The following is a 20,017-nucleotide window of genomic DNA, read 5'->3' on the forward strand; positions in this document are numbered from 1 at the left end:
AAATGCCTCTGAAATTTGAATGTTGTATATTAGTGCTTATTTTTTCAGTGTTAAAATAAATTCAGAATATATTTTTAACCTAAAAAAAATTCAGTGTCATTATTTGTACATGGTTGCAATTACTTCCATACTCACAGCCTTTCTTGGAAAATGTAGGTTTTGGAACTTAGAAGTCTTGCGACAGTGTCTAGATTAGTGCAAACCACTCCGTCTTCAAACTTGAAATAGATTCTGCTGAGTTTATATGTGACACTGTCCATCATTGTTCTTGACCTTTGACCTTTCAATCAGGTGGGATGTGTTTGTGATTACTTGAACATTTTGTCTTCAAAGTTGATGTATTAGAAGGACGAGGAATGGACAGTGTAAGGATTTTGACTGGGTCAGAAACTTTTGCAAAATTGCAGCTTGTTGGTTGACCATCTGCAATACAGTAGTGTGAGGAAAAAACATTGGTAAATCAGCCACAGGGTCATAGGTCACCAAGACTGATAAGTGCATGTCTGGTATGAAGGTTGGCCCGTGTGCTCCGATTAAACAGACGGGTTTCTGTGACTGAATAAGTTGTTGTCATTTTCAAAGAAGTGTCAGAATACACAGCAAACCATAAGCCCCTTTCATTTCAGGGTTGTTGATTATGGTGGTGCAATATTTATTTTAAACATGTAAGCAATGAATGTCAGCAGAGAAATAAAAGAATACAAAAATAAAAATGGGAAGGATAATCAAACATCAAAATAAAAACATTTATTCAGTTTGAAACATAGGAAGAAGCTAATGCTTATTAAATCATAATTCTATTTGACTCTGCCAGGATATTCATTCAGCCTATAATGTATAATCCAAATACTTCCCACATTCTAAATATTTCTGCATATGATTTGTTCTCCATGACACAATACACCTCCCAAAAATCATCTACACAATTAATCTGTAGTTATGCAGCAGCTACTGTCTCTACAGGAGCTGTTTTAGAATGTAACATGCTTTATAAATACATTTGACCTTGACCAATATACGTTCTCATAAATGTTAGCCGTCCAGCCATACATTGATTGTGAATAAAACAGAATTTTTTTTACCTTTTTTACTTCCATATAATCCATTATACACTGCACCTGGAAAGTATTACTATATTGTATATCTATTTTTATAACCTGTTAAGTGACTGCGATGCGAATTAGCTTATGCTATAATCTGATGCAGTGCATCAAATAGCGACATTTATGTATGAGCTGTACATTGTCCCTTTTCAAATAAAGTTTTAGTAAAATCCATCAGGTTGGATGGTAGGCGTCTGTCAGCCGTCTTCAGATCTCTTCAGAGATTTCCACTCAGATTCCAGTCTTGGCCTTCCAGGATGTCCTCAGAGAGGTTCTGAAGCATCTCCTTTGGTGCTGTAAATCTGGATGTAAACAATGGATGACAATTTTAAATATGAAATGATCAATTGTGAAATCTCAAATGCCTATGGACAGTGTGTGTGGCTAACAAAAGTTTTCATTTCATTATTCCTTTATTTAACCAGGTAAACCCCCTTGAGATCTAGATCTCATTTTCAAGAGGGACCTGGGCAAAAGTGTTGCTCACAATATCGTGTGAACCGACTAAGCAGGGAATCTAATCAATTCAAAGGGTTTCCTGAATCAATATTGAATTAGGAAAAAAAATTCCTTTGTATTGATTAATACTGTAGATGTTTTTACCAATCCCTATTTGTTACGGTGTAAATTGTGATATTTTTATGTAAACTTATTTAATTTTTCAATATTAGGCCTGAAAACATTTTAGTGATGGCCTCTTGGGGTTAAAGGGAGTCTACTGGTATTGAATATTCCTATTGACTGCAAACTGTACAAGCTGGTTAAAGTCCATGTCACAGTTTTATGCCCGTTCGGTATAAAACATCTGACTCAGATAGGCTTGCATGGCAAGTCAGGAATTGGAATTGCGATCATTGCGTTCTTCAGCTTTGCACATGCATGATTCATTTGTAATGTGGACACTGAATGGATTGTCCACATTACTCTCTGCTCTGTTGCTGCAGGATGACTGAGGCTGACTACCATGCTTAAGAAGCAGAAGGTCAGTGCTTGCTGTTTGCTTAGGACGGGTACTGCAGATCAATTGGTGCTTTCAAATGTTGTCCCCAAAGTCTCCAATAATACAAAAGTAAGTTAGTAGACTTGTGACTAGACGCTTTTCTGGAAAAAGGTCACTAGAGGGGGCTAAAATCATCATAATTCCCACTTTTTGGGGGACCCTAACCCTAACCCAAACCAGAACACCTTGGAGCGGGGCGTGGGGTGCTGCCCGCACTGACGCGGCTCAGGGATTACGTGACACGCAGCGCCGTGCGCAGTGCCCTACAGTGCACTGTAAGCTATGTAATGTGTTTTGAGGCAGTTGACCAAAATCCCGGACGATTTTTAAATTCCCCCCGGACATCTTTTTAGGTCTGAAAAGTAGGACATGTCCGGGAAAAAGAGGACGTCTGGTCACCCTAATTTCATGTCTCTTACATTGCTGTTTTGGATTTGCTTGTTATATTTTGAAGTTATTAACTGTTTTTATTGGATTTAGTTTGGGTTAGATTCTTGGTTTGTTGTGTTGCATGTTTTTCTGATTTTGTTTTGCTTTTGAGGTGACGTTACCGCTCCTACCTGCAGTGGCACAGGTGTTCTCAATTAGCCGAGCAGCGTGCAGACCGGGACGCCGGTAATAAAGAGGTAGCTGTGCAGTTGAAGCAAAAAGCAGACAGAGCCGGACAGATCACAGGAGTAGGAGCAGCAGGGCGGCGGAACTGGCGGAATGGAGGACTGGTGGACTGGTTGCCGCGGAGGTTCATCCAGCTGATGGCCGTCAAGGAACGGACGGCCGGGTGTTGGAGAACGAGTGGTCGGATTGTCGCCGAGATTCGTCATGGCCGTGGAGGATCGGTCGGCTGGTGACAAGAAGGACTGAGCGCCGGAGAGGACCACGCCCCCCCGTGGGCTAGCTAAGAGTCCATTCTTCCTTATACAGACTTGGCCATTGACTCTGCCGCTCATTACTGCCCTACATCTTTTTTTAAAGTGACTCATCTTTTTAAAAATAAATTATTGTAAATATTATTGGTCTTAAAACTCTGTCCACAATCCCTGCAGTCCCTAACACTCGGGTGCCACACATGGAGCTCCCCTCATGTTAACTTAGTCCGTAGAAATGCTCTAGCTATTTCTAGATAGCAGTTTGCCATCTGTTGCCAAGTGACTGATGATGACGTTGGTGGACGGCTGGTGACAAGCTTTATCCAGCCGTAAAACTGGGTAAAGCTTGTCACATATTGTCTCCAAGAATACACTTGGAGACAATATGGGCGGTCCACTTGTAATTTTGTGTGTCATAAAGTTAAATGTAAGCGTGAAAATAAAGCCAATCATGTAGCAGAACATTTTATTCAATATTTTGCACCCACTATGTCACTAAAATCAGTCGGTCTTGTAAAGTTTTTTTTACCGCTCCAGGGGTCTTTTTGTGGGCTCTAGTGTCCCTTATTTTAAAGTAGGCTGACAGGAAAGGGCAAAGACATGCTGCAAGTATCGTCGGAAAGAAATGTCATGAAGACCAGACTATCCTCACTGTGTGTTCAGTCGTTTCGTCTGCTGATCTACTGTATCTGAGAGCCATGCCTCAACTCTGTCTGCCGTGGTACCTTTAAAAATCTGCTGCACAGCCCTGTGATCACAACACTGACTGATTAGCAATATAGCCAACAATTAAGTATGGCAACAATTGTTTCACTGTCTGGTTTTCTACAAGTTAAAATCCTAACTTTGAAAATAAAGTGCATTTAGGCTAAGCTTACTTTATTGGCTCTCACCTGAGGAGCCTAACTAGATTTTTTTTTTCCAAAGTCTGCATGAGTTTTGTCAGTCTTGGAGCAGACACTTAAGGAGACAGATGATTAGCTGGATCATTTAGGATTTAAATATGTTTGCATTGGCTGCTTGACTTAACATCACAACTCATTTTGCGCCACAACCAAGTGGAGCGGATTGTCCAGCAGAGGTCAACAGGCCGGGACTCGAACCTGTGACGGCCACATACACGCACGCTTTACCCCTGTGCCACTGCAACGTCCCAATTTTCCGCTGTTTAAATAACATCTCTGCTGGGAATGAACTAGGATTGAAGCTAACATTATTTTAGTAATCGAACACACCGTGTTCCAAGTTATTATGCAAATTGGATTTAAGTGTCATAAAGATTACATTTTTTGTTGTGCTATTAAATTTATAGATGGTATTGTGTGTCAGGGCTCTTTGAATCTAATTTTAATATAATTAATTTCAGAGAGCTGGGTTGATTAGTTTGTCTGATGAGCTCAATTAAAGGAAATCTACTTAAGAAGGATGTTCCACATTATTAAAGGCCACAGGTTTCAAGCAATATGGGAAAGAGAAAAGATCTCTCTGCTGACAAAAATTATCAGATAATATACAGTCATGGCCAAAAGTATTGAGAATGACACAAATATTATATTTTCACATGATCTGCTGCCCTCTGGTTTTCATGTGTGTATGTCAGATGTTGTCATCACATACAGAAATACAATTGCAATCATATTATGAGTAACAAAAGCTTTTAATGACAGTTAGGATGAGTTAATGCAGCAAGTCAATATTTGCAGTGTTGACCCCTCTTCTTCAGGACCTCTGCAATTCTCCCTGGCATGCTCTCAATCAATTTCTGGACCAAATCCTGACTGATAGCAGTCCATTCTTGCACAATCAATGCTTGCATTTTGTCAGAATTCCTAGGTTTTCGTTTGTCCACCCGTCTTTTGATGATTGACCACAAGTTTTCAATGAGATTAAGATCAGGGGAGTTTCCAGGCCATGGACCCAAAATCTCTATGTTTTGTTCCCTGAGCCAGTTAGATATCACCTTTGCTTTATGGCAAGGTGCTCCATCATGCTGGAAAAGGCATTGTTCATCACCAAACTGCTCTTGGACGGTTGGAAGAAGTTGCTCTCGGAGGACATTCTGGTACCATTCTTTATTCATGGCTGTGTTTTTAGGTAAGACTGTGAGAGAGCCGACTCCCTTGGCTGAGAAGCAACCCCACACATGAATGGTTTCAGGATGCTTTACAGTTGGCATGAGACAAGACTGGTGGTAGCGCTCACCTTGTCTTCTCCGAACAAGCTGTTTTCCAGATGTCCCAAACAATCGGAAAGGGGATTCATCAGAGAAAATGACTTTACCCCAGTCCTCAGCAGTCCACTCCCTGTACCTTTTGCAGAATATCAGTCTGTCCCTGATGTTTTTCCTGGAGATAAGTGGCTTCTTTGCTGCCCTCCTTGAGACCAGGCCTTGCTCCAAGAGTCTCCGCCTCACAGTGAGTGCAGATGCACTCACACCTGCCTGCTGCCATTCCTGAGCAAGCTCTGCACTGCTGGTAGCCCGATCCCGCAGCTGAAATACTTTTAAGAGACGGTCCTGACGCTTGCTGGTCTTTCTTGGGCGCCCTGGAGCCTTTTTGGCAACAATGGAACCTCTCTCCTTGAAGTTCTTGATGATGCGATAGATTGTTGACTGAGGTGCAATCTTTCTAGCTGCGATTTTTTTTCCTGTTAGGCCATTTTTGTGCAGTGCAATGATGACTGCACGTGTTTCTTTCGAGGTAACCATGGTTCACAGAAGAGAAACAATGATGCCAAGCACCAGCCTCTTTTTAAAGTGTCCAGTGGTGTCATTCTTACTTAATCATGACAGATTGATCTCCAGCCCTGTCCTCATCACCACCCACACCTGTGTTAATGGAGCAATCACTGAAACAATGTTAGCTGGTCCTTTTAAGGCAGGGCTGCAATGAAGTTGAAATGTGTTTTGGGGGATAAAGTTCATTTTCTAGGCAAATATTGACATTGCAATTAATTGCTGTTACGCTGATCACTCTTTATAACATTCTGGAGTATATGCAAATTGCTGTTATAAAAACTGAAGCAGTAGACTTTGTAAATATTAACATTTGAATCATTCTCAAAACATTTGGCCATGACTGTAGTGCTGTATGACAAGGTATGAAAACATTAGATATTTAACGAAAACTGAAGCGTTATCGTACTGTGAAGAGATTTGTGGCTGATTCAGAACAAAGATGGGTTTGTAAGGATAAAGGCAGAATGAGGAAGGTTTCTGTTAGACAAATTCATGGGATTAAGAGAGCAGCTGTTAAAATGCCCTTACAAAGCAGCAAACAGTTATTTGAAGCTGCTGGTGCCTCTGGAACCTCAAGGTGGAGGATCCTCCAGAGGCTTGCGGTGCATGAACCTACTATTGGGCCCCTAACCAGAGCTCACAAGCAGAAACGGCCGCAGTGGGCCCAGATGTACATGAAGATTCATTTTCAAACAGACTTGTTCACTGATGACTGCTGTACAATCCTGAATGGTCCAGATGGATGCAGTAGTGGATTGGTGGTGGATGGTCACCACGTCCCAACACGACTGTGACATCAGCAAGGAGGTGGTGGAGTCATGCTTTGGGCCGAAATCATGGGGAGAGAGAGAGAGCTGGTTGGCCCCTTCAGAGTCCCCGAAGGTGTGAAAATGACCTCAGCAAAGTAAATGGACTTTCTGACTGATCACTTTCTTTCATGTTCAAAAAGAAGAGCCAGACCTTCAGTAGCAAAATCATCTTCATGCATGACAATGCAACCATCTCATGCTGCAAGGAATGCCACTGTGTCATTGGCTGCTATGGGCATAAAAGGGGAGAAACTCATGGTGTGGTCACCATCCTCCTCTGACCTCTGACCTCGACCCTATTGAGAACCTTTGGAGTTTCCTCAAGCAGAAGATCTGAGGGTGGAATGCAGTTCATATCAAACCAGCAGCTCTGGGAAGGTATTCTGACATCCTGCAAAGAAATTCAAGCAGAAACTTTCCACAAACTCACAAGTTCAATGGATGCAAGAATCCAATGTTAATTGATCCAATGGAACTCGGTCTGTTAAGATGTTTTGATTGAAATAGCTTTTGATTTTAGTACATGTGACCACTTAATGCTGCACATTCAAAGAATGACTGTTTGCAGTTCTATATAATCCATAAAATGTTTAGAAAATCTGCTGTGCATAATAATTTGGAAAAGTGCATTTTGAGCTTTTTACTTTTGAAAAAAATACTGTTCTCATGGGAAGCTTTGTTGAGTGAAATTTGATTTACACTGTAATAGTTCATGACTTGAAAATTATACTGACCATCATTTACATTGACCATTTAAGAAAATCAGAGAAAATATCACTTGCATAATAATTTGGAACACGGTGTAAATTATCAGTTATTATGATGATTATTTGATTAATCAGATAAAATAATTGACACATTCTGCAGATTTTTCATTTAACACGTAGGCCTCTTTTATACAATATTAGAATACATTAAATAAGAAATAACCATTTTTTGTCTAAAATACAGTAACAGCATTCCTTTAGCAAGCTTTTGATCATTTTTATCGCAAACAAATCCATGGTGAGCAAGGGCGCCGGGATAGGTTTTCCTAAAATGTAAGTTTTCATAAAAAACCCAAATACAAACAAAAACACATCAAAATGTCTATGTAGCATGCAATGGACAAATAAAATACACTAATTTCTTCCTATAGTAGTCACATTTACCAGGTAAATTAATATGCAGTTGCAGCAGGCAAGCGGTAAACTAAGCTATCTGGAATCAAAAGTTCAGCGGGTTTGAACCGGAGGTTGAGAGACATTGTGCTGAAAATCTAAAAATAAAACCTGTGACAACTGCAGACATCACAAAGGACAAATGCAGGACGAAGAGAGGTGATCTGCGCTGGTCGGGAGTTTATAAATTATTTTATTTGTCAAATAGTTTAAATAGAATAATTTTGCCTGCTTTCTGCGTAACGTCAACTGATAATCGCTGTATGAAGTCCTTGACTTTAAAAAGTTTTAGGAGATATTTGAGGTTTCCCTAGGATGTGTGCTTGTGTTTGAGCATTATCCATGGACCAATGCTGTGCTTTACTAACAGGTTATTTACATAACCTGAAGTGTGTTCCCACAGGTGGCACTACAAGGCAACCCAAGGAAAGTTGTGATTTCCAGTGAACTCCTTGCTTATCAGAAGTGTTGGCATAACAGCCAGCTGCCCTGGGGTACTGACAATAATTTAAATATAGAGATGAGTTGTCTAGGTCTTAATGTTTAAAACTTACCTGTTTATTCAGAATCACAACTGAAGTTGAGAAATCTGTGTATGAGTCAGAGCATGTATGCTCTTTACAATGCACCATAGAGACAAAATGTTTTTAACATCTATATTAGATGTGGGTATAAAGAACAGTGAAATCCATGCAAGTGACCAGATATTTTAATGGATACCAGCGTTTACATTGATAGAACTTAAACTTTAGCACTTAACCACATATTGCATCCCAGCAGTCTTCTTTAGGCATTAATATTGCGTAATGATTTGGTATGTTGTGCATTTCTATTGATCACAGTAATCATGCAGGATTTCACTGTGCCTGACCAGGACCTTTCGGTGTGTTTTTTCACTGTAAACATAGGTTTTCTTTGGGTTCTCTGAGTCCAAAACACACTTGTAAGGCTAATTAGCCTCTCCAAGCTGCTCTTGGGTGTGTGTCTGTGCGTACAAGACTGTTCTTGTGTTTCTGGAATGGCACTCATCCAGGGTGTCTGCATCTTACCCATCGACTGCTGGAGATTTACACCCATCCCCATGGGTGCATGACTAATAGCTATGTGTAAAGATTTGTGTTTTGTCTACTTTCTGATGCTTCCTTCTGAGATAGGGTGTGTGGAACTGTTTCATTTTTCTGGCACAATATCACGGTTGAATTAAGAGCCATTTTCAAACCTTTTAAGTTGTCTAAGTAAGTGGATTTCTAATTTCTTTAAAAATGACAATATGTGCATAAGACAGTTTTTTTTGTACTAAAATAGATGCTACTAATAATTGATGAATAATCGAGCCACTTGCCTCTGTCTCCTTGTTGTGAAGTGACCCAGCAGAGCCAGATTGGGATGAAAAGGTTTTCTAGTGAGGCTACACAGGATCACTGTGATGACAAGAATATGAACCCAGTTTGTGTGAAAGCTGCCAAGCCTCTTTCACTGATGCAACAATCAGGGTTTTACCAGCTGAGCTCAACCTGACACTCCACTTTATTGTGTGTGTGTTTGAAACAAACACAGAGGACAACATGAATAGGATTTGTGAGATTAACTAGTGCTCTGAAGTCAGCTGGGGGCTTATGTTCTGTTTATGATTATAGTATTAAAGCAAAATATGGCAGCAGAAATTGGCTTTTTGAAGGATGAAAAACTGTTATTTCTGAGGATTCTTCATTTGGAAAATTCTAATGTGATTGAGCATCATTTTGGGGTCAGAATTAAGTTGCATTAAAGGGGGTATTATGTATTCTCCAAGCACACGGTGCCATTTTATGGCACTTAACTGTTGCCTTCGCAGGGTTTCCAACACAAATCTTGCTAAGTCCAGTGGTCGGATCTCCAGGGCCGCCCACTAGCGGGCCACCATTTTTTTTGTATTAAAAAATACTACGTTGACAGGAAAGGTAAAATTATGACTTTGTAATTGCCTATTTGAAGACTTTGTTTATGTGATGATAATTGTATTACTGTTTCACTTGATTTAAATATTTGAAACATCAAAAATGATGAATTTGGCCCAAACAGAGGTCAACATAACAGACTTCAACAGATGTAGTAACAAAAGAACTCAAGCACAAAACTGACCCTACAAATTTTGTGCTTGTGAGGTCACAAGCTTGCTTTACTAACAGAAAGCAAGTTTACTTAAAACGTGGCTGATTAGACTACTGCTGACACACAGGGGGTAAATAACAAGCTGACATACAAACCTTAATTAACAAAGTCAAAGTAATACTATAAGTAATTTTTAAATACAACAAATAGCAATAGAACTCACTGCCAAAAGAGAAGAAAAACTAAAGAAACAAACAATTTCCCCCTTCTTCTGGTGAACAGATGGTGTCATGCCAGCCATATAAAAGAACAAAGTGGCCTGGTTTCATTTTTTGGCGCCGGCACAGCTGGCTGCTTGCAGACGCAGCTCCCGTCGTGTGTGTTAATCTGTGTATATTTGCTGTAACCGATTAAGGATCCGTGCTTAAAGAACCCATAGATCATCAGTTAAGCTTTCTACAATGGCTGGATGTGGTTCTGTCGCTGTTCTCTGCGTTCTTCTGCTACTTTTTATATTCTTTGTTACGGAGAACATCGCCGAACGGAGTAGCGGCATTGTTTACGCACGTGAACAACTTATTGCGCTGTGTAAGCCTCTGCTGCTGCCCGGAAACAGGCCTGTGGTCCCAGAGGAGTTACGGAGGAGACGACGGGGCTGCAGGTCTGGAGTTAAACGGAGGGAGAAGAGGAGACGGCACAAACCAGCGCTACTGGCGATTATTGTGGGGAACGTGAGGTCTTTGGGGAATAAGACAGATGAACTCACGGCGCTGGTTAGGACCCAGAAGGAGTACAGGGAGTGTAGTATCTTCTGCTTCACGGAAACCTGGCTACACTCGCTTATTCCGGACTACAGCGTGGAGGTCCCTGGATTTTCCTTGGTGCGGGGGGACAGGGACTTTTCCAAGAGTTGGAAGAAGAAGGGCGGCGGGATTGCACTTTATGTGAGTGAGAGGTGGTGTAATCCCGGTCATGTTAATGTGAAGGAACAGATTTGTGGCCCCCGGACATTGAACTTCTGGCTGTGGGAATGCGGCCGTATTATTTACCGAGGGAGTTTACGTCCGCCATTTTGATCGCTGTTTACATTCCCCCATCAGCTGATGCAGCGGTGGCCTGTGATGTCATCAGCTCTACCGCAGCCAAACTCCAGACTCAACACCCGGACACCTTCATGGTCATCACAGGTGACTTTAACCATGCCTCATTGGACAAAACTCTACACAACTTCCAGCAGTATGTTGACTGTCCCACCAGGGAAAACAAAATGCTGGATCTCCTGTATGCTAATGCCAAAGATGCATACAGCGCCACAGCCATGCCCCCCCTTGGCAGGTCGGACCACATCTTGGTAAGGATGACTCCCAAGTATGTCCCTCGACTGAGTAGGCAGCCTGTGCGCATCAGGACGGTGAGGAGGTGGACACAGGAGGCAGCTGAGGCACTGCAGGACTGCTTTGGGTCGACAGACTGGGATGTGCTCTGTGGGCCTCATGGGGAGGACATCGACAACATGTCTGACTGCATCACGGACTACATCAGATTCTGTGAGGACACTGTCATGCCAGCCCGGACCGTGCGCTGCTTCTCCAACAACAAACCCTGGATTACCAGCGACCTGAAGGCACTTCTAAACAAAAAGAAGATGGCTTTCAGGTCTGGAGATAAGGAGGAGCAGAGGAGAGTCCAGCGTGAACTCAGAGAGACACTGAGGACATGCAAGGACAACTACAGGAGGAAGCTTGAGTCCAAACACGAGCAGAACAGTGTGAAAGATGTGTGGAAAGGAATGAAGCACATCACTGGGATGAAGGGGAAGGACAGACAGACATCTGGGAGCCTGGATAGAGCAAACCAGTTTAACCAGTTTTTCAACAGGTTTAGCTCACCTCCTGCTACTCCCATACCACCACCAGCCCCCCACACATCCACACTGCCCCAAGTTGTTCAAACCACCTAAAGGCATTCTCCTGCACACCACCTCTCCTTCAGCCCTCCATCCTCCCTCCTCCCCCATCTCCACTGCAGACAACAACACCTACCCCCAGTTAACGGTGACTACAGGCCAGGTTGAGAGACAGTTGGAGCGATTACACCAGGGGAAGGCTGCAGGACCTGATGGCATTACACCACGGATCCTCCAGCCTCTGCTACTGGGTGAGAAGCTGCGGAGGATGGGTGTCAACGACTCAGTGATCTCCTGGGTGACTGACTACTTGACAGGCAGGCCACAGTTTGTCCGTCTGGGCAGTGTCCTGTCTGATGTGGTGGTCAGTGACGTAGGAGCTCCACAGGGAACTGTGCTTTCTTCCTTTCTCTTCACCCTGTACACCACTGATTTCCAGTACAACTCTGAGTCATGTCACCTACAGAAGTTTTCTGATGACTCAGCGGTTGTCGGGTGTATAGGGGATGGAGGGGAGGGGGAGTACAGGACACTGGTGGACAGCTTTGTGGAGTGGTCTGAGCAGAATCACCTGAGGCTCAACATTAGTAAGACCAGAGAGATGGTGATCGACTTCAGAAGGAAGAAGACATCTTCACGGCCACTGAAGATCAAAGGGGAAGTGGTGGAGGAGGTGGAGGATTACAAATACCTGGGAGTTGTAATCGGCAACAGACTGGACTGGGCATCTAACACTGACGCTGTGTGCAAGAAGGGGATGAGCAGACTCTATTTTTTAAGGAAGCTGAGATCCTTCAATGTGTGCAGCAAGATGTTGGAGACCTTTTATCACAGTGTTGTTGCCGGTGCCATCTTCTTTGCTGCTGTGTGTTGGGGAAGCAGCCTCAGAGCCAGCGACTCTAATAGACTAGACAAAATCATCAGGAAAGCTGGCTCTGTACTGGGACTAAGGCTGGAGTCCCTGGAAACTGTGGTGGAGAGGAGGACACTTAAGAAGGTTCTGTCTATTATGGACAATAAACAGCACCCTCTCCACCACATAGTGGACAGACAGCGGAGCACCTTCTCACATAGGCTGCTCCAGCTCCGCTGTCGTAGGGACAGATACAGGAAATCCTTCCTGCCACATGCCATCTCACTGTACAATAAAAGCTAAATCATTGTTCTGCACTAAACAGTCCGATTTTGCACAACTGCACTATGGCACACTTGCTGTACATATATTTACATATACATATCTGCATTTTTTGAATCTTTGCAAGGACTGCTCTTAAGTTGTTTCTTATATTAACAGCATTTTATATTTTATTTTTTATTTTATCTACAACTACTACTCAGTGGTAGTTGTTATTGTGTCTTGTCTCTATGCTGTAACTGCGAAGTAATTTCCCTGCCGGGATGAATAAAGTACTTCTGTTCTATTCTATTCTATTCTATTCTATTGTTGCTGCCACTAGTCAGAAGGAACCGAGTGGGGGAGTCACACAGGAGGGCTACTCTGTGAGGTGAACCCCGGCGTGGAGACTAAAGCCCTGAAGAGGAGCTGGGGGGAAAATCCGGTTCTTGGTGAGAGCAGCGTTTAGGCAACCTGAATGGTTTGTTGTTACACAATAGCCAGTCCCGCCCTAAACCTCACAATACCCATGGGCTGAATACTGACCAGCTCTCCGTCTAACGAGTCCGGAAAACCTCTCAACCTTCGAGTGTTACCCTGAAGCAGGTCTAGGAGAGATGATCTGTCTAAGCTGGTGTCGAAGGAGACTCAACTAGCCTCTAACTACCTACCATCCAGGAGTTATGACCTTTTTCAGTTAAGAAGCAGTCAGCTGAGTAGCCCTCACAACTGCATAATTTCAATAACCACTCCTGTTGACGGTAGCTCTCCCTCTATCAACAACATGCACTTGTTACAGACTAGTCAATTTTCAGTGGCTCGGCATGAGCCCTAAGGTCATTATTTTATCAACACTAAAGGAATTTCTGAAGCCACCACATTTCTGGATTTTACATTGACTAGAAGAATCATAAAATGACAACTGACTCAATTAATTTCAATGTCCACAATCCTTATTAGAATTTTGATGCATCTTTATTAAGCAAGCGTTTAGCAGGGGTAAATGACAGACAGTTTAATTATCAATGATTACAAAATAAAAGTAAAAATCTATTTGAATATAATCACCTTAATAATTTCCTAACTTTTTTTCCCTAAACTGTGTCACTAATTTACTGAAAGAGGCTTTGGGAGCCAGTTCAACTCATACCTAGATGGAAAATGATCTCAGCAACGGAACGTTCCAATGTCCTTGGTTTGAGGTTTGTCTTCATACAGCAAAATCCCACTTAGAATAGAGGCAAAGTAGAACCAGTTGTTGTCTTCCGAACACTCAGTTCTTCATCACTACTGTGATAATTTGTCCAATCCCCAAGTCCGTTGCAACAGCTTTGAAATCTTTGTGTTGAGCGCAGAGCAGTCGGTCGAATCAGGAACCAGGGATTTAGGATTGATGGATCTTGTCTCTTTATAGCAGTGTAGAGTTGTTGCTTCCCTGTGGTTCCAGGACGCGGTCCTCTGCTGATCTTCTCTCTGCATCCTTGTGTTGCTAACTTCTGCACCAGAGACAAAGAACATCTCTTCTTGTTCTTCCTGGTCTTATATACCAGTGGTCCCCAACCCCCGGGCCACGGACCGGTACCGGTCCACGGACCAATTGGTACCGGGCCGTGCAAGAAATAATTAAATACTTCCGTTTTATGTGTTGAGTCTGGAGGATCTTTTATTTTGAAAACCCTTTAACCGGATTCTGTCGGTTACGTCTTGTGTGCCAACATTGATCCCACAAGCAGCAGAGTGAGTTAGAAACAGCAGCAACAGCATAGGTGTCGGTTCGTCTCGACCCCCCCCACCTCCCCCAGTCCGCAGCAAATATGCGAAAAGGTTGGGGACCACTGTTGTATAACCTCTCAACCCATGACTCTAGAGTATATGGCATATGTGACTTCTCAAGCATTCAACTACTTCATGGAAAGTCCTCATCATCCCCACATTTGGTCAACACCCTTACTCACTTCCTCGTTCTGTCCATCTGGTTTCAGATCCTTATTTAGAACACAGTCTGAGGCAAGTCCGGACTCTTCCCTGCCTCTGTACCTAATACATTGTTTGATTATTTCAATTACATTTTTATATATGTTGTATGATTATCATAACCATTAAACACAACATTCTTTAATGCATTCTTGCATACAGTCATGGCCAAAAGTATTGAGAATGACACAAATATTATATTTTCACATGATCTGCTGCCCTCTGGTTTTCATGTGTGTATGTCAGATGTTGTCATCACATACAGAAATACAATTGCAATCATATTATGAGTAACAAAAGCTTTTAATGACAGTTAGAATGAGTTAATGCAGCAAGTCAATATTTGCAGTGTTGACCCCTCTTCTTCAGGACCTCTGCAATTCTCCCTGGCATGCTCTCAATCAATTTCTGGACTAAATCCTGACTGATAGCAGTCCATTCTTGCACAATCAATGCTTGCATTTTGTCAGAATTCCTAGGTTTTCGTTTGTCCACCCGTCTCTTGATGATTGACCACAAGTTTTCAATGAGATTAAGATCAGGGGAGTTTCCAGGCCATGGACCCAAAATCTCTATGTTTTGTTCCCTGAGCCAGTTAGATATCACCTTTGCTTTATGGCAAGGTGCTCCATCATGCTGGAAAAAGCATTGTTCATCACCAAACTGCTCTTGGATGGTTGGGAGAAGTTGCCCTCGGAGGACATTCTGGTACCATTCTTTATTCATGGCTGTGTTTTTAGGTAAGACTGTGAGAGAGCCGACTCCCTTGGCTGAGAAGCAACCCCACACATGAATGGTTTCAGGATGCTTTACAGTTGGCATGAGACAAGACTGGTGGTAGCGCTCACCTCGTCTTCTCCGAACAAGCTGTTTTCCAGATGTCCCAAACAATCGGAAAGGGGATTCATCAGAGAAAATGACTTTACCCCAGTCCTCGGCAGTCCACTCCCTGTACCTTTTGCAGAATATCAGTGTAGTATATAAAGTGGATCTATTTACTTCAGCGGAACCACTTCCCTAGCTACTAAGTTACCTAGAGGTTATCCGCCAGCGCTTTGATATGTAACTTGTGAGACAACAGTAAAGTCACGTTCATTTCCTTACCACCGAGTTGGATCCTTTATTTAAATATACTATGTTGGAGTAAAGATACAACAAATTGGCGACGAGGAATCTGGACCCTAAACAACTGCACGAAATGAAAATTTAAACCGGAGGAAAAAAAAAAAGGACGAAAGGAGACAAAACGAAACCTAGCAAAGGATACGTGAGTAACAGGGCATAGCACACAGTGAAAGGATAAACGGATAATATCTGGATTCCATGTCCAAAATGGCTCACGTTGGAAAAGTAGAGGAGTTTGATAGTTCAAGTGAAGACTGGGAATCATACATAGAGCGAGTGGAGTTGTACTGCGACGCTAATGATATCGAGGAAGAGAAAAAACGTTCCGTCCTCCTCAGTCTAATGGGAGCTAAAACTTACAGTCTACTCTGTAATCTCCTGAGCCCTGCTAAACCGTCGAGCAAGTCATATAAAGACATTGTTGATACGTTACAGAAGCACTTGAATCCCGCACCACTAGTAATTGCGGAAAGATTCAGATTTCATAAGAGGAATCAAACGAAAGATGAAAGCATATCTGAGTATATGGCCGAACTGCGCAAACTCTCGCAGCATTGTGACTTTAAAACGGGACTTGACGATGCCTTGAGAGATCGATTGGTATGTGGCATGCACTGTACGAGCACACAAAAAAGGCTACTGTCCGAAAAAGAGCTAGATTTGAAGAAAGCACTCGAACTAGCTATCTCAATGGAAACAGCAGCTAAGGGTGCATCAGAGCTACAGAAGAAAAACTTAGAAAACGAAGTGTATCAAATGTCCTTAAATGGAAAAAAACAAAAATGCTACAGGTGTGGTAAATCCTCACACAAAGCAAACGACTGCTGGTTCAAAGAAAAGACATGTAGGAAATGCCACAAACAAGGCCACATAGAAAGAGCATGCAAATCAGACCAACCAAATACCCAAAAAGAAAAATCTGGAATGAACACAGGTTTTAAACCTAAATCAAAGGCCAAAGCAAATGAAATGCACAAAGTTACAGAACATTCTGAAAACACAAACAGCAGTGAGGATGATGACCTGTCATGCTTAGAGCTGCATAGCATAACTGAAGAAGACAGAAAAATAATATGGGTCACGACTACAGTGTCTGGAGTGAAACTAAAGATGGAACTGGACACAGGTTCAGCTTTGTCAGTGATCTCCGAAACTGATTATGACAGGCTGTTCTCCCACTTACCACTGAAAAAGACATCAGTGATGTTAAAAACCTACACAGGTGAAAAAGTGTCACCAAAAGGGAAACTTAAAGTGGATGTGGTCTATGGTGACCAAACACACAAGCTAGAGCTCTATGTCCTGAAAACCACAGGCCCAGCGCTACTGGGGCGTGAATGGCTGAGAAGAATTCAGCTTGACTGGCAGTCAATAAAAGCCCTGAATATCTCGACAGGTCTCAAGAGCTCCACCCGTAGGCCTGAGCAGAGATTGCCACAGTTATTGGAGGCTAATGCACACGTTTTCGAGAAAGGCATTGGCAAACTAAAACACCTAAAAGCAAAAATCGAACTGGACAAAGATGCCAACCCAAGATTCCACAAGGCGCGCCCGGTGCCGTATGCCCTACGTCCCAAGATAGACGCTGAACTGCAAAGCTTGGAGGCATCCGGCATTCTCTCAAAAGTTGACTGGAGTGACTGGGCTACGCCCATTGTTCCTGTGATGAAGAAAGGAAAAAGTGAAGTGCGTATATGTGGGGACTTCAAAGTGAGCATCAACCCGGTGTTGCGCACGGTGCAGTACCCTCTGCCACGAATAGAGGACATCTTCTCATCATTGGCTGGTGGGGAGAAGTTTTCAAAGATAGACTTGTCACAGGCCTATCTCCAGATGGAAGTGGAGGAGTCAAGCAAAAAGTTTCTAACCATCAACACTCATAAGGGACTTTACCAATACAATCGTCTTGTGTTTGGTGTTTCTTCAGCCCCAGCCATCTGGCAAAGAGCCATGGATCAGGTGCTCCAGGATATACCTGGAACACAATGCTACCTGGATGATATTATCATAACAGGAAAAGATGATGATGATCACTTCCAAAACCTGAGCAAAGTACTCACCAGGCTGAGTGAGTATGGGCTACGGGCAAAGAGAGAGAAATGTGAGTTTTTCAAAAGTGAAATCTCATACTGCGGACATGTCATTGACAAGCACGGCTTGCACAAGTCACAAGAGAAAATTGAGGCAGTGCTGAAAGCACCTAAACCTGAAAATGTGTCACAACTCAGATCGTACCTGGGTCTCGTCAACTATTACCACAAGTTTCTACCAAACCTTGCCTCAGTGCTGTATCCACTAAATGCACTGCTACAAACAGGAGTGGAATGGCATTGGTCAGAAAAATGTGAAAAGGCATTCACAGAAACAAAAAGACTAATAACATCTGACGAGCTACTTACCCACTATGATCCATCCAGACCCATCCGTCTAGCATGTGACGCATCCCCGTACGGCATTGGCGCAGTCCTGTCGCACACGATGGATAATGGACTTGAACGCCCAATTGCATTCGCTTCAAGGTCCCTGTCAAGTGCCGAACGCAATTATGCACAGATTGACAGGGAGGCCCTTAGTCTAGTATGGGGTATCAAAAAGTTCCACCATTACCTCTATGGCCAAAGGTTTACCTTAGTGACTGATCATCAGCCCCTAGTGTCAATATTCAATCCACGAAAAGGAGTCCCAGTGATGTCAGCTGCGCGACTACAGCGATGGGCCCTGTTCTTAGGAGCACACTCGTATGACATCGAGTTCAAGGGGACCAAACAACACTGCAATGCTGATGGTTTGTCACGCCTCCCACTGTCAACATCTGTGGAGGAACTACCATCAAAGGGTGACCCGGCAGAAATGTTCCACACAACACTGGTAGATCAGCTGCCAGTTACAAATGTCCTGATACGGAAAGAAACGCGGAATGACCCAACACTTTCCAAGGTGTATGACATCACAGTACAAGGGTGGCCTGCCCAGGGGAATCCATACTTTCCTGAGTTTTCAGCAAGACGTGATCAGCTGTCAGTCTGCCAGGGAACCTTGATGTGTGGATCACGTGTGGTAGTGCCCTCCAAGCTTCGCACCAGAGTGTTGGACAGTCTGCATGAGGCTCACGTAGGTACGGTGAAGATGAAAAGTCTGGCCCGTAGTTACGTATGGTGGCCAGGGATAGATAAACAGATTGAGGACATCACCAAAACCTGCCCAGGATGCCTGAGCGTTCAAAACGCACCACCACAGGCTCCCCTACATCCATGGGAATGGCCGTCTGTACCCTGGCAGAGAGTGCACATTGATTTTGCTGGTCCGTTCATGAACTCTATGTTTCTCATAGCTGTGGACGCTCACTCAAAATGGCCAGAAGTAGTCCCAATGAAATCAACAACATCAGAAAAGACTATCTCTGTTCTGAGAAGCATCTTTGCCAGGAATGGCCTACCTGAGCAAATTGTGAGTGACAATGGCCCACAGTATACTTCTGAAGAATTCCAAGACTTCATGAAAAAGAATGGTATCAAGCATTTCAAGTCAGCACCTCACCATCCAGCAACAAACGGGTTAGCAGAACGGTTCGTACAAACATTCAAAAAGTCCATAAAAGCAATGACAAAAGAAGACATCTCTCTTCAACACAAAATTGACAATTTCCTCCTGGTGTACCGCAATTCTGTTCATGCAACAACCAATCAGACACCTGCAATGCTGTTTATGAACAGACCGCTCAGATCTCGCATTGACCTGCTAAAGCCAAACTTGAGAAAAGAAGTGCAGAACAAACAGTTCAGCAGCTTTTCGAGTGAACCGCCAAGGAGCTTTGATGTGGGACAGCAGGTCCTGGCACGTGACTACCGAGGGGAAAAGTGGACGCCTGGAAAGATCATCACTAGGAGCGGCCCCCTGATGTACGAGGTGGACACTGGAGAGCATACCTGGAGACGTCATGTGGATCAACTGTTGAATGCTCAACCAAAGACACCGGAGCAACCAGCACGTTCACCTGATCCTGAAACCAACTCTGAACCCAGTACAGTGACACCCACAGTTGTAGAGGAAGTGCCCCCTACCGAGAGCACCCCACAGGTTCCCAGGCGTAATCCTGAACGGCTCAGGGCACCCCCGAAAAGATTGGATTTAT

The 20,017-nt window shown here is 43.2% G+C and overlaps 1 protein-coding gene and 1 long non-coding RNA gene across 10 annotated transcripts in view; one reads left to right on the top strand and one right to left on the bottom strand.

Moving 5' to 3' along the window:
* LOC114160928 (pleckstrin homology domain-containing family A member 5) overlaps positions 1 to 20,017 on the top strand; it is a 153,869-nt gene that overhangs the window by 17,633 nt on the left and 116,219 nt on the right. Inside the window, exon 4 of one of the 9 annotated variants that reach the window (XM_028043876.1) lies at positions 2,645 to 3,113. The exons of the other annotated variants lie outside the window; for them this stretch is intronic. Within the exon in view, the coding sequence (XP_027899677.1) occupies positions 2,645 to 2,648 (4 nt within the window). The 3' untranslated portion in view covers positions 2,649 to 3,113. Of the gene's footprint in view, positions 1 to 2,644; positions 3,114 to 20,017 lie in introns of those variants that run through there. 9 annotated transcript variants of the gene reach the window in all.
* LOC114160931 (uncharacterized) lies at positions 10,095 to 10,578 on the bottom strand. Its single transcript, XR_003598901.1, has 2 exons — positions 10,533 to 10,578; positions 10,095 to 10,429 (listed from the first exon to the last, which is right to left on the bottom strand). It is a non-coding gene; the product is annotated as an uncharacterized LOC114160931 (long non-coding RNA).

Source organism: Xiphophorus couchianus, chromosome 17, assembly GCF_001444195.1.
Source record: "Xiphophorus couchianus chromosome 17, X_couchianus-1.0, whole genome shotgun sequence".
Lineage (NCBI taxonomy): Eukaryota > Metazoa > Chordata > Actinopteri > Cyprinodontiformes > Poeciliidae > Xiphophorus > Xiphophorus couchianus.